Below are 12467 nucleotides of genomic sequence, written 5' to 3'. Positions count from 1 at the left end.
TGGACCAAAACAGCCGGCTAGCTCGTTGGAAGCTTTTAAGCGGGGGTGATTTTATATTATTGGTAGAAGGCAAAGCCAGCGACTTTGCACAAGTTGTCACCGGCGCCAAAACACCTTCAGCCGTAGAGGAATATGCGCTTGTTCTGTTTGGATGGGAATAATGATTGCCGACTAGACACGGTGCAAGCTAGAGGAGGGGAGCTTACGCTTGGTAGCTCGTCTCCAAAGTGTTGACAAAGTACGCACTGCCGCCCATCCCTGCTTCTGGACGAGGACACATCCTGGGGCAAACCTGTAGGCAGGAATACGAACGGTGAGAGACTGCTGTGGCATAAACAATGTGACATCAACAAGATTAGTTTCTTGGCTGCCTGTCAGCCAAGAAAAATATATAATAATACTAGGGCTGTCCCCTCAAAGTCGATGTTTCAAATCATCAGTCGGGAAACCCCGCAGTCCGCTCAGCGAATCTGAGGCGACTGCGGGGTTTCCCGCCGTCTTCCTTTATTTTCAGTTGGTGCTGAAAAATAAATTGCAAACTGCGCGTACAGATGCCACCGCAGGCCTAATATTCACCATTTGCATCATAGCTCTAATGATAATAATGGGAAGCGGCTGTCTTCCCTTACATTATTGCTACATTTTTCTAGGAGCGCAGTCAGTGTGGCGACACAGCGCTGTGTATTCTTTCGGGCTCAATAAATGCAATCAGATCGTGAACACGGGGCTCATATAGTGGATTATCCACTAGCCTATACATGAGCCCCCTGTTCATTATCGGACCGCATTATGGGCAGGAGCCTCATTAAAACCCAACAAGAATAAGTTGGCTACAATTCTAACGAGTTTCATTGACTGAAAACTGTTCAGGTGAGAATGTAATGAGTGCAACGCGCAAGCATATATAAAAGGCCCATAGCCTACCAAAACAGAGTGTTAATAGAAAGAAAACTCATTTTTGAAACCTCCAAAAGACCTGCCCCGCGTCGTGACAGCCCTAAATAATACTACTTATAATATATTTACAGCCCTTAATCCAACACTGACGCCTGATCGGAAAATGCCTGACGTGGTTTCTTACCGTGGGACTTAGGTCCTTCGGTCTCAGGGAGGGGCTTGGTGTCTGGGAGCGAGGGGGCTTGGGCTGGGCTGTCCTCGCAGGCTTGGTAGGTCCTCTCCAGCCACTGGGCGTAGCTGTGCTCCCTGGAGGGAGGCATCACTGCATAAGGGAGCATCGCTCTGGGGGAAGAAGAGGAGACGGGGAGTGAAGCGAAGCGTTTTTTTTCGCCCGATATTTTTTCTTAAAATGACTCCTGGTTTAAGATGATTAATCCCGGGAGAGGAACTCGAGATACTTTATTCCGGCAGCCCTCACCCTGGGTATTCTTTGGACAGTGGGTCCCAAATTTTCAGATCGTCTCCATTGAACCAAGTGAAGACCTGCTTCATCAGCTGTGAAACATGCAAAAGACGGGTCAATTCACAAACCGAAAATAGTTGTATTTGTTAGATTCATCTTCGATTCATTTTTTATTTGTGCTAAACAATGGATCAGGCGAAACTGTGGGCAGAACTTCACCTCTGCATTCGCATCATGAAACTAATGCTTGCGACCAAGTCCGATTTATTAACAATCAACGCAACCCTCTGCATGCTGTGAACAGCAGACGTACATTGAGGTAGTGTTCCTTAGCCTGAGTGGTGGGTCTTTGAGCCTCAGGAAAAGGCTCTTCCTGCTTCAGCCACCTCCGCATCACCAAGGAAACGTCTGCATGGAATGCTTTCTGAGTGGTGTAAACACACATTCAAAAGCAACAACTGTCAGTCGCCTCCCGACCGAGCAGAGCACAAAATAAAACCGCGGCTATACTGGGTCATGGGGAAGGTCGAAGAAGCCCATGAATGTGCTGATGTACTTACTATGGAGGTGTAGCACCCCTTTTCCAACTTCTTGCCCATGGCGCAAAAGTCACAGACTGGTTTCTGCTCTTCAACCACGTAGTCCACATCCCCCCTGGCCACACACTGTAAAGACCCAAACACCATAGAAGCCTTTCTCAATCAGTTTCTAATGCGTCAAGAAGAAGTCAAATTACACAAATCAAGAAATTATTGTTTATCTCGCACGGTAAGTTAATAAAAAATGTAAGTGATAAGTGCCCTTATGCTGCCTGTGAAACATATATAATTATGATAGTTCACTAAACTTTTATGCATATTATGAGACATTATGTATTAATGACTTGAAGGAATTGTTGCACATCCATCATACACAGAAGAATATCTGGTCGACTAACTAAAGGTGTGGGTGGTGTCTCCTACTGTTCTGACCCTAAAGGGGGTGGTGTCTCCTACTGTTCTAACTGCTAAAGTACGGGTGGTGTCTCCTAATATTAAAACTGCAAAGTAGTGGGAGGTGTCTCCTAATGTTAAAGCTGCAAAGTAGTGGGAGGTGTCTCCTAATGTTAAAACTGCAAAGTAGTGGGAGGTGTCTCCTAATGTTAAAACTGTTAAGGTGGAGGCGTCTCCCAATGTTAAAACTAAAGTAGTGGGTGGTGTTTCCTACCGTTCGGCAGCGGTTGAGGTGCTGGGTGGTGCTGGAGGACAGGAGCTCCTTCAGCACCTGCTCCATCCTGGCCCTGAGCGCGCCTTGGAGCTGCTCCCTCCACCCGCTGCCTGCAGCACCGCCCGGGCTGCAGGCCGTGCTGCAGGCCGTGCATGTGAAGGCAACGCGCTCCACTTGGCTCGAGAACAGCCCAAACAGCTCCTCTGTAAAGATCAACACCAACGTTGGATAAACTAAATACACACACACGTCAAATCGATTTTATAGAGATGGCAATCAAATCAATCCATTTACAGTCATGTATTGGTTTTTTAGACGGTGCATTCATAACGTAGGAATAGAACGGAAGCTTCTCATACAGTTTGTAGACATAAATCTATTGTCCTTGGCTCACCGGAGACACCTTCACATTTGGAGTGCACGAGGCGGCTGCAGGCGGAACACTGCAGCATGGGCTGCTCAGGCCCCGTCTCGTAGCACTGGTGGCACACGGTGCAGAAGTTCCCTGTGGAGAGACATTTCTTTTATGCATCCTTCCATTCAACATCTCAGAGCTTCCCACTCGAGGTCAGGCACAAGCTGTTGTTGACACTGAAAATGACTGTGGAGGCTGCTGTTGCTTTTTAAGTGAGGCAGTGCATAAGAAGAAGATTTGAAACCATAAAAAGACCATTGATGGAATGGTGAAACCCTCTGAAACTGGATGTTTTAGAGTTTATTTTCTTCCAATAAAATGAGTTAATTTGTCTGCATGGTGGACACAACATTTAGCGTACCTTTCTTGTACAGGGGTGTGCAGTCGGGGCAGAGGTCCTGCTCGTGGTTCCAGGACATGTCCCAGTTCTTCCCAGGCGTTACCCCACAGCTCTTACAGCGGATGCACACCATGCACACCTACACACAGAGCAGGGGTGTCAGAACTTAAGATTCATTTCATGGCTATAACCCACCCTTCATACAAACACTTGGATGATTAGTTTGCACATTTGTGTTTTTACATCTTTTCCCGCTATTGCCTCATAGGCTTGGGGTAGGTCTAGGCTTAAGAGGGTACATACACATGGTATGCTACAGTTCAAAGGTTTGGGGTAGATCTAGGCCCAGAGGTTAGAGGGTACATACCCAGGGTACGCTACAGTTCAAAAGCTTGGGGTAGGTCGGGCCTAGAGGTTAGAGGGTACATACCCAGGGTGTGCTACAGTTCAAAAGCTTGGGGTAGGTCGGGCCTAGAGGTTAGAGGGTACATACCCAGGGTGTGCTACAGTTCAAAGGCTTGGGGTATGTCGGTCCCAAGCATGAAGGATGGTAGGAGTTCTGGCATCTCCTGCACTGCAATACAGGCTAGAAGGAAACAAAGCTTTGCATTAATATGAATTTATACATTTTCTATGACCAAATGCAATACCTCAGGGACCTGAGATTTAAATCAGGTTATAATCAAAGGGTTAGGAGCTATGGATTTGGAAGGCAACATTATTCCATTTCATTTCCGCTTCAGAGAAAACAAATATCAGCCATGGAAATTAATATTCACAGCTGAACCAGTATCAAAGGAAATCATCTTTTACCCTAAAAATGAAATAGCCATAGAAGGACGAAAACTTTTTGATTGAATTTAACAACAAGACGCCTGATGTGTACAGATGAGAAGCGCACCTTGGTGCTTTTGCTTTTGCGCCCGCAGACGTGACAGAACTTGCAGCGCCTGCAGCACCAGTTCTCCTTGTTCTCCTCCTGGGGGCGCTCCTCGGGCAGGAGGCAGAAGCTGTGGAACGGCTCGCAGCAGATCTGGCAGAAGATCAGCTGACGGGGCAAGGGGTGAGGGGCAGAGGAGCAGACAGGACGGTTGATGCATAAACTATAAACTACAAACTACAATGCATTTAATTAGGGATGCACCTAAAGGAAAATTCTTGGCCGAAACCGAAAATCGAAAATGAGGAAGCCAAGTCCGAAAACCGAAAGAAATTATTATGCCAATTACTAGTACCATTGCATTATCGGCTATGACTGTGTACTAACTTCATTAAAATGAAGGCATTGCAATTTTTGCAAATCGCTATACGTGGGTCTTTCTCAGAAACATTGAAAAACGTCCACACCGCAGACATATTGGCGCTTATCCAGTCAAGCGTGTGCTGGCCGCGCTTTTTGATTGCGTCATCACAAATTTCTGTTTCGGCTGTGTTGTTTCGGTGATAAAGTATTTTGGCCGAAAACCGAAAATGCACTTTTGGGCAATTTTTGGCCGAAAATCTTCGGTGGCCGGAAATTCAGTTCATCCCTAATAGAACAGAAGAATAGAATCACGGTTGATGTCAAACCAGGATAATATTTGTGCGGTCATTTTTAAATGGTGGTAACTGGTTTATTTATTGTCGTCGCAATTACAACCAAAGTATGGTTCGGTCAGACACACTCAAAATAGACCTCAAGGCGGCAATATAAAGAGAGGCAACATTTGGCCCTTGCGCCGGCCTCTCCCCTCAGTGCTGCGGGTGTCATGTACCTCGTGGTGGCCCTTGCTGGCACAGAGCAGGCAGACCGGCTGTGGCGTGGTGGGTACGGAGGTCAGCACGCTGAGGCCGCCCAGCAGCCAAACGTTCTTCAGAGCGCAGTCCTCCTGGAAGAGGGAAAAAAAAAACACACAATAAAAGGGTCAGACGTGAAGCCGCGGCCGCCCTCGGAGGAGCGTGAGGTACGGGGGCGGTGGGGCACCACCACCAGCTGAGCAGAGACTGACCTTGAAGTCCACACGGATCCTGCGCGTGCTCTGCAGCAGACCCTTGTGGGCGAATCCGTTATGCAACCCTCCCGGGGCGCTGGGCGGAGCACACTCTCCAGCATTCTGGGAACGAAGCACAGAGCGGGGGTCACCGTGTGTGGCATGGGCCTGCAACCGCTCACTAACGGAGCTCGCCTCATCTCCACGCCCATGGCTCCACGTGTCCGTTCCTCCATCGCTCTCATCATTCTCCTCTTCCTCCTCCTCCTCCTCCTCCTCTTCCTCCTCCTCCTCTTCCTCCTCCTCCTCCTCCCCATCCCCCTCTCCCTTCTCCTCTTCTACAGCCTCATGCCCCCGTGGTGCCAGCACTAAGGACCTCACCAGCGGCTCGGCCAGCCGGAGTAAACACAGGCGTAGCTGTGCCGGCTGCCTGGGTGGCGGTTGAGCCGTGCCCTCTGCCGTCGGAGGCTCTGGCCGCGGCGTCGGCGGCGCCACAAAGTCGCGTGTTTTTGAAGCTGCGAGGACCACAGAGTCGGGCAGCCGCGGCACGACCAGCCGCATGGACCGCTCCGCTTTGGGAAGCGCGTGTACGGCTACAAGGTGGTTATGGGCAGTCGTGTGGCTTTTTACAAGTCGGGACAATTTAAGAAGCGTCTCCTTTTTAGATGGGGCTGCTGATATGCGAGTGGTGGTTGGAGGTGGGGTTATTATGGGCCGGGGCAATGGAGTAGATGGCCCCGCTGGGGGCGAGATTGGGGCTGGCGCCAGTAGGGGCGGGGTTATTAGGCGCTGGGGCAATGGATTATCTGGCAACGCTGGGGGCGAGAATGGGGCTGGAGCCGGTAGGAGTGGGGTTTGGGATGGAATTGGCGGCAGCATTGTCGGGGGCGAGGATGGAGCTGCTGCCAGCGAGGGCGCAGGGGTTGGAGCTGTAGGGGTTAGGGGTGGAGCCAGTCGGGGCGGAGCCAGTGGGGGTGGAGCCAACTGCAGCATGGACTCTGGCAGGCGGTGTAAACAGATTTGTAAGCATCGTTGCTGCAGGGGTGGCAGTAGGTCCCGGGGCGGGCTGGCTCCTCTGGGCTCCTCCCCTTCTGCCTTCCCCTGTGCCTGTGGAGGAGGGACTGCCTAAGCCAAACACCAAGATATGTGGTTCCACAGTTAAGACAGCTACCGGTTGTCACATGCAGGTGCAAAGAGAAGAAGCAGGAAGTGGTGAACAATAACGTATTGTCTCTGTCTATTGTTTTTTGGGTGTATGTGGCCGTCGACTGTGGAGCGTTTCAAAAGAGATGCGATTGGGATTTGATTAGTAAGGGATGCACGGGTGCACATGAGCGGATCCTCAAAAAGGTTTCCTCCAAGTAAATAGCTATCCCGTTTGTTCAAAATGATTGGAAATGGAGTTAATCGATCTATGGCCGAATCAATCCATGACAGAACCAACACTACGTATGCATCGAAGAAAATACGTATAAGAAAGTATCCGAAAATAATCTTATTTGGAGCGAATAAGATGCAGGCCTTAATTAAGACCATGTTTGGTCTTGGTTTATTGATTCCTAAAAAATGTGTTTTTCTAAATTAGAACACCATCTGAAAAAATAAAAAGGCTATATTAATGGATAAATGCATTAATATGGGCCTTCGTTGAGGTTGATTAAAACAATCATAAAAAATTACAGATTGTGGACTTCCATACATGCAACTGGTTTCCTGAAGCAATAAAGACACAATGACTGGCCGCAACAAATGTCAAAAAGCCATGTACTAAATTAAAAAGTGTGCCTAAATTAAATTTAAAATGCCTATAAACTTGTGTTCAACAGATTCATTAATATTGAGGTCGGCACACTGAAGAGCAGTCGAGGATGAAAGGTGAAACAACCAGTCTCTCACTGGCTGTTTTCAAACGAGATTAAGATAAACAATTGAGTAGAAGTGACAGCGTTATGCATGAAGTAACTATATTGCATGGTGTTAGAGCATGGAAGCAGGGTTGAATCATGCATTAGTAAGGCGCTGATGTCAATTGATATAGCAGCAATATTTGTTAAAGCACGCTTTAAGACAGAATGCTAGCCTGGCTATAGCCATGATGCCTTGCTCGCGATTTCATTTTGCGCTGCTAGGCGGCCTGGATTCCATGGATCCGATTTTCGCCTGAGTTAGGGAACCAACCACAGAACGGGGAGGGACGGCAAGACGATGACGACGTCTATACGACACACCCATCGTCTTCTTTGATGGGTCCATGCTTCTTCCTCATCGAATTTCTGTCGCTCTACATACTGGCTATGAGCTACGTACAGACTCAAATCATAGACATTCGTAGCGCCCAATAAACGGCTACGGGCAATCATAAACCACGCCTCAAATACGAGAAAATGTAAATGTACATGCCCTTTTAAATTTGTCCATGTGACGATTGTTACTTCTATGCTGCAAGTTTAGCTCAGGAAAAATACTATACAATGGTGTATTCCCTTTTTGCTAGTAAAAGCACAATGAAATGGTTAACTCATTTTGAAATGGTTAATTCTAAATAATATTTAGGTATTTTTGTCATCTGCACGAAATATTGAATCGATATCGAAGCATCGTGAGGTACCTGGCAATACCCAGCCCTAGTAGTTACCAAAAAAAAGGTGGATGTTAAGGCATAAATTAACATCCACCTGCCAGAGCCGTCGGCGCTTCAGAACCCCACCCCCACCTCGTGACCACTACAAATAACAAGCCTGAGAGAAGGTGATCAGGCGTCGCTGCTGCGGGCGGGTTTACCTTCAGAGCTCTGTACCGGCCCGCAGATCCCTTGGGGCCGGGCCGCCGGTGCCTGCCTGCCTCGCTGGGGAGGTCACAGAGGGCCGTTCTGCCGTCCTTGGAGGAGGGGAAGCCTGGACACAGGAGACGCCATTCAGGACGTTAGAAAAGTGGTTGCTAGTACTGATGGGTGACTGAGGGAGACTCTGGAGGAGTTACTCCGGTGGGATTTGGGTTAACTTGAATTGTGCGATCTGGGAAAGTATTTTATGAAAATGTAAAGCGGTATTAACTATTATGAAACCGCTAATATACGTTTTTTTACGTACACTGAGTATTGCATTCAACAGAGCACCATTTATCAAACAACTTGAATATAAAAATTGGCTCTTACATTTGTAAGGAATGAACATTTTATCATAATAAAACAAATAATACAAACAATAAAGACGGCGTCACACGAATAAAAAAAACAGATCTACCCTGTTTGCTAGGGACAGCGGAAGCCAGCTTGTTGCCTCGGGCTAGCTTGGCAGCGTGAGCTAGCTTGGTGGCGTGAGCTAGCTTGGTGGCGCGGCCTGGTTTGGCGCCTCGGGATAGCTTGGCGGCGTGAGCTAGCTTGGCGGCGCGCGCCAGCTTGGCGGCGTGAGCGAGCTTGATGGCGTGCGCGGGCTTGACCGTCCGCTCCTCCGCCTCGGACTCGTCGTCAGACTCGGACCTCAGCAGGTTGCTGTAGGAGCGATGCTTGATGTTGCGCCGCGAGTGTCTCCTGTCGCCGAGGGGGACGGCGTCCGCAGGGAGTCCGTCCCCCGACTCCGCCCTCTCGGCGCTCGATGCGGCAGACGACGACCGCCTCCTGTGAACTGGGGGAAGAGAGTCCCGTGGTGATTTCATTCGGAAATGTGGAATGATTTAATCCGTTGCTTGGATACTGTTTCACCTTTTTGTTTTATCGTGGGGATCAGGGTGGAAGAAGAAAAATGTGATAGACGTTTACATTACATCCGTATACGTACGTTTAAACGGTCTCATGATACGGCCTTCTTTCCCCTTCTCGATCCGTTCACACTTCTTGTGTCTGGTGACAGAGAAACGCAGGTTATTTTGAGCATAGTTTTGCATCTTTTTCTTTTTTTTTTCTGGAAAATATGCAGTGCATACCTACGATTAAGGAGATGGGCGCTATTTATCCTCTTAAAAGCAATAGAGCAAGTCTATGTGGAACGGAAATACTTTTGAGGTAAATGTGAAATGACTTAATCCAATCTATACATCCTACTCTTTCGAAAAGAGTAGCATGTTTGTGGTGTATTTTTATGATAGATTATGCTCCAAATGAAAGGCATAAGATAGCAGTATAAAGCCAAGTGGAACCTTTAACCTATGCTCAAAAGGTCAGCCCCTCCCCAACCCGGGAATGCGCACTCACGTGCAACACTGCTTCTTGGTGTTGGGCCCCCCGAACTTGGGCTTGTCCAGGCAGTTGGTGCACGTGCCGCAGTCCTTCTGCACCCGGCAGCCCCTGCACACCCCGCAGCGGCGGGAGCGGATGCGGCCCCTTTTCCACCGCCTCTGGACTCGGCTCTCCGGGGGCTCCCACTGAGCGCACTCCTGGCCGGAGCCGTCCTCGTCCCCGCCCTCCTCGACTACATGGAGGTGGTGGGGGGAGAGAGAGACAGAGTCAGAGAGACACCCCAGGCAGACAGATAAGGGAGTGAGCGAGAAACGACCGATGAATGTGAAAAGTAAGACATTCAACACACATTTCTGGGGGAGGAAAGGGGCGGTGTTGGCCTACGTTTTGCGACGGGCAACAGCGCGATGCCCTCTCTCTCGTGGAGCGGCAGGGCACTGAGTCGGGGAATGTCGTCCGGCACCATGGCCCGGGGCTGGCCAAGGGCCACCGCGGCTGCCCGGCACACGTGCTTTATCCTGGGGCCCCCGAGTGGCTGCTCCTGCACGGGGGGAACACAGCCAGACGCAGGTGATGTGAGAACTGGCAGCAGAGAATAAGCCTTCACAAGCTCATACAGACTAGGATGAGGGGGGTTGACACAGGCAACAGAATATTAAATGCAATGAACTTTGAGGGATAGGTTTTATTCTTAAGATATTCAGTGTTCCAAATCATTTCGGAGTAAAGAGAGGGCTGTGGTGAAACCGTGACTGTAGATACATGCAACCAGGATCCCACAGAATGCAGTATAAACAGGGTTGAGCACCGAAACTCGGTTCCAGTAGGGAACCGGTTTCCGAGGTAAACGGTTGAAACGAGATCGAATAAGAACGCACATTTCTGTTCCTCATAACGGTGCCTGACGTGTTTTAACACCCCCTGCCCCGCCCCCATGGTGTTGCGGCGTCAACTTGCGTTAGTGCTGGGCGCTATACCGGTTCACACTGAATAACGGTGTGTATTTTCGTTAGGATATGATTTTTTTTATATACCGCCATACCGGTGTATTTGATTACACAACGTTCGGAACGCAGCGCCGCGCGACACTGTTTCAGACGGGACCCTTTTCAATGTCGCGCTAAACACGCATGGTACGACTACGACTTTCTTTATAGGTCCATGACTGCGAGTCGTGGTATCTTAGGCCAACTGGTAAAAGAGTGTGTCACGGCTTACAAACGTATAAACCCTATGGGCGCCTCGAGACTCGGGACGGACTTGTCAACGCGCTGTGGCATCGCTTACTTGATGTTGTTTTGATTGAAGATCGGCAGGTTGTAGTGTGTGTGTGTGTGTGTGTGTGTGTGTGTGTGTGTGTGTGTGTGTGTGTGTGTGTGTGTGTGTGTGTCGAGCAAACAAACTCAAAGCCAACCAAACCAAGCCATCCAAAACTTTCTGTTCAAAACCAAATAAACAAATCAAAAACAGAGTCGTTATTCGCTTCAAATACTTTTATTTTCAAAACTTGGGAATTAATACAGCGCGGTACCGAGCGGTTGAAAACAATGTTGGCGTCTCCTGTGGCTGCCTTGCGCACCTGCGTTATATTACTTAGTATGACTTTGGCAGTAATGTTGCGCCATGATGCGTGCCTGCTTGCTTTCAGCGAGTAATTAATATTATTTGCAATTATTTTTTAAAAAGATATTTACCGTAACAGTCACAGCACTCACAGCAGCCTCTTCGGGTAAGTCGAGTAATTTAATGCCAACCGTAAATCTTGCATATCAAGTAGGCTAGCAAACACCGTTACCATTCAACTCAGTGTCCGCTGACTTTCTGCTTAATGTGAAACTCATAACAAGTCGTGCATGTATACAAGAGTGTGCGGTAGGGTTGTCGCGGTGTGGACATTTTCACACGAGTAATACACTTGTGTCAACACCGGTATTACCGAGTATAAACGGTATAAACTTTGAAACTAGGTCAACCGCCATCTTCTCCGTCAACTCTCCTCTCACACTCAGTGACAGCGTCTGGTAGCGCGCCAATTCTCGGTGACAGCGTCTTGTAACGTTCTATATATAATAGTATAATATAATTGTATAGATAATATCACGGCCAAAAGCTCTGTGCGCCTCCGGATGGCCGTAGTGCGGGGAGCTCTCGTAGGGATTGGGCTCCGCAGGGTTTGTTTACCGGCGTTGCTATGGTTACCGGCAGGGCCGTAGCACCAAATCCTGGGCCCCTATACTATAGGTACTAATGGGCCCCCCTGCGCCAGGTTGTTGACGGGGGGGGGGGTCCGTAACGATTGTTGACGGGGGGGGGGGGGACTGGCCGGAATGTAAAAAAAAATTTTTTTTTTTTTTTTGGTCATGGGCCCCCCCTCTGCCTTGGGCCCCCCCACAACTGTCCCCTTTGTCCCCGCAGTCCGACGGCCCTGGTTACCGGTCTTGTAAGGAAGGGCGCCAATTCTCTTCCGCACAGAGCAGAACTCTGGCCTATTTTACAAATTTAAATTTTCTTAGTTATAATTATATTATACATTTTTACAGATGTTTGTTTTTATTACTTGAAAAAATTTATAATAACTTGGTGTTGCTGGTGTTTGCCTCAACACCGGTAACACCGTATACCGCGGCAACCCTAGTGTGCGGTTTCGTTTTTTTTAGGTACCGGTTCGAGATCCGTTTTAGCACCGGAACAGTTTGAAAAGTACAGAGTAGGCACCAGTATCGGATAAAACCCAAACGATACCCAACCCTAAGTATAAACGCCAAATAGAAATTCTCAACATGGATGTCATTTTTGCGAAAAACCTTTCTAAAATTACCTGACTGTTGCCTTCATCGTTGGATTTCACCGCTCTCCTCCTTCTCCGCCTACCACTTGCCGCCATTCCTGATTCTCTTGACCCCAACTATGCATTAGACAAAGGGGAACCAAAACCTTAGACTCTAGCAATGTGTTACTTTACAGAGGACTTTTATGCCTGCTTTAGCTTTTTGCTAAAAAAA

The 12467-nt window shown here is 48.6% G+C and overlaps 1 protein-coding gene across 1 annotated transcript in view; it reads right to left on the bottom strand.

Annotated features, from left to right (window-relative positions):
* The window catches only part of LOC115536064 (histone-lysine N-methyltransferase 2B-like), a 32701-nt gene that overhangs the window by 14496 nt on the left and 5738 nt on the right, over window positions 1-12467 (bottom strand). Inside the window, 18 exon segments of the mRNA XM_030347720.1 lie at window positions 207-292; window positions 1082-1239; window positions 1376-1452; window positions 1674-1784; window positions 1921-2025; window positions 2567-2769; window positions 2961-3071; window positions 3343-3460; window positions 3815-3907; window positions 4223-4369; window positions 5076-5189; window positions 5310-6398; window positions 8073-8185; window positions 8534-8914; window positions 9068-9129; window positions 9481-9697; window positions 9850-10006; window positions 12284-12370. Coding sequence (XP_030203580.1) covers window positions 207-292; window positions 1082-1239; window positions 1376-1452; window positions 1674-1784; window positions 1921-2025; window positions 2567-2769; window positions 2961-3071; window positions 3343-3460; window positions 3815-3907; window positions 4223-4369; window positions 5076-5189; window positions 5310-6398; window positions 8073-8185; window positions 8534-8914; window positions 9068-9129; window positions 9481-9697; window positions 9850-10006; window positions 12284-12370 — 3429 coding nt within the window.

Source organism: Gadus morhua, chromosome 22 (genome assembly GCF_902167405.1).
Source record: "Gadus morhua chromosome 22, gadMor3.0, whole genome shotgun sequence".
NCBI lineage: Eukaryota > Metazoa > Chordata > Actinopteri > Gadiformes > Gadidae > Gadus > Gadus morhua.
This window is presented reverse-complemented; position numbering and strand designations above follow the sequence as displayed.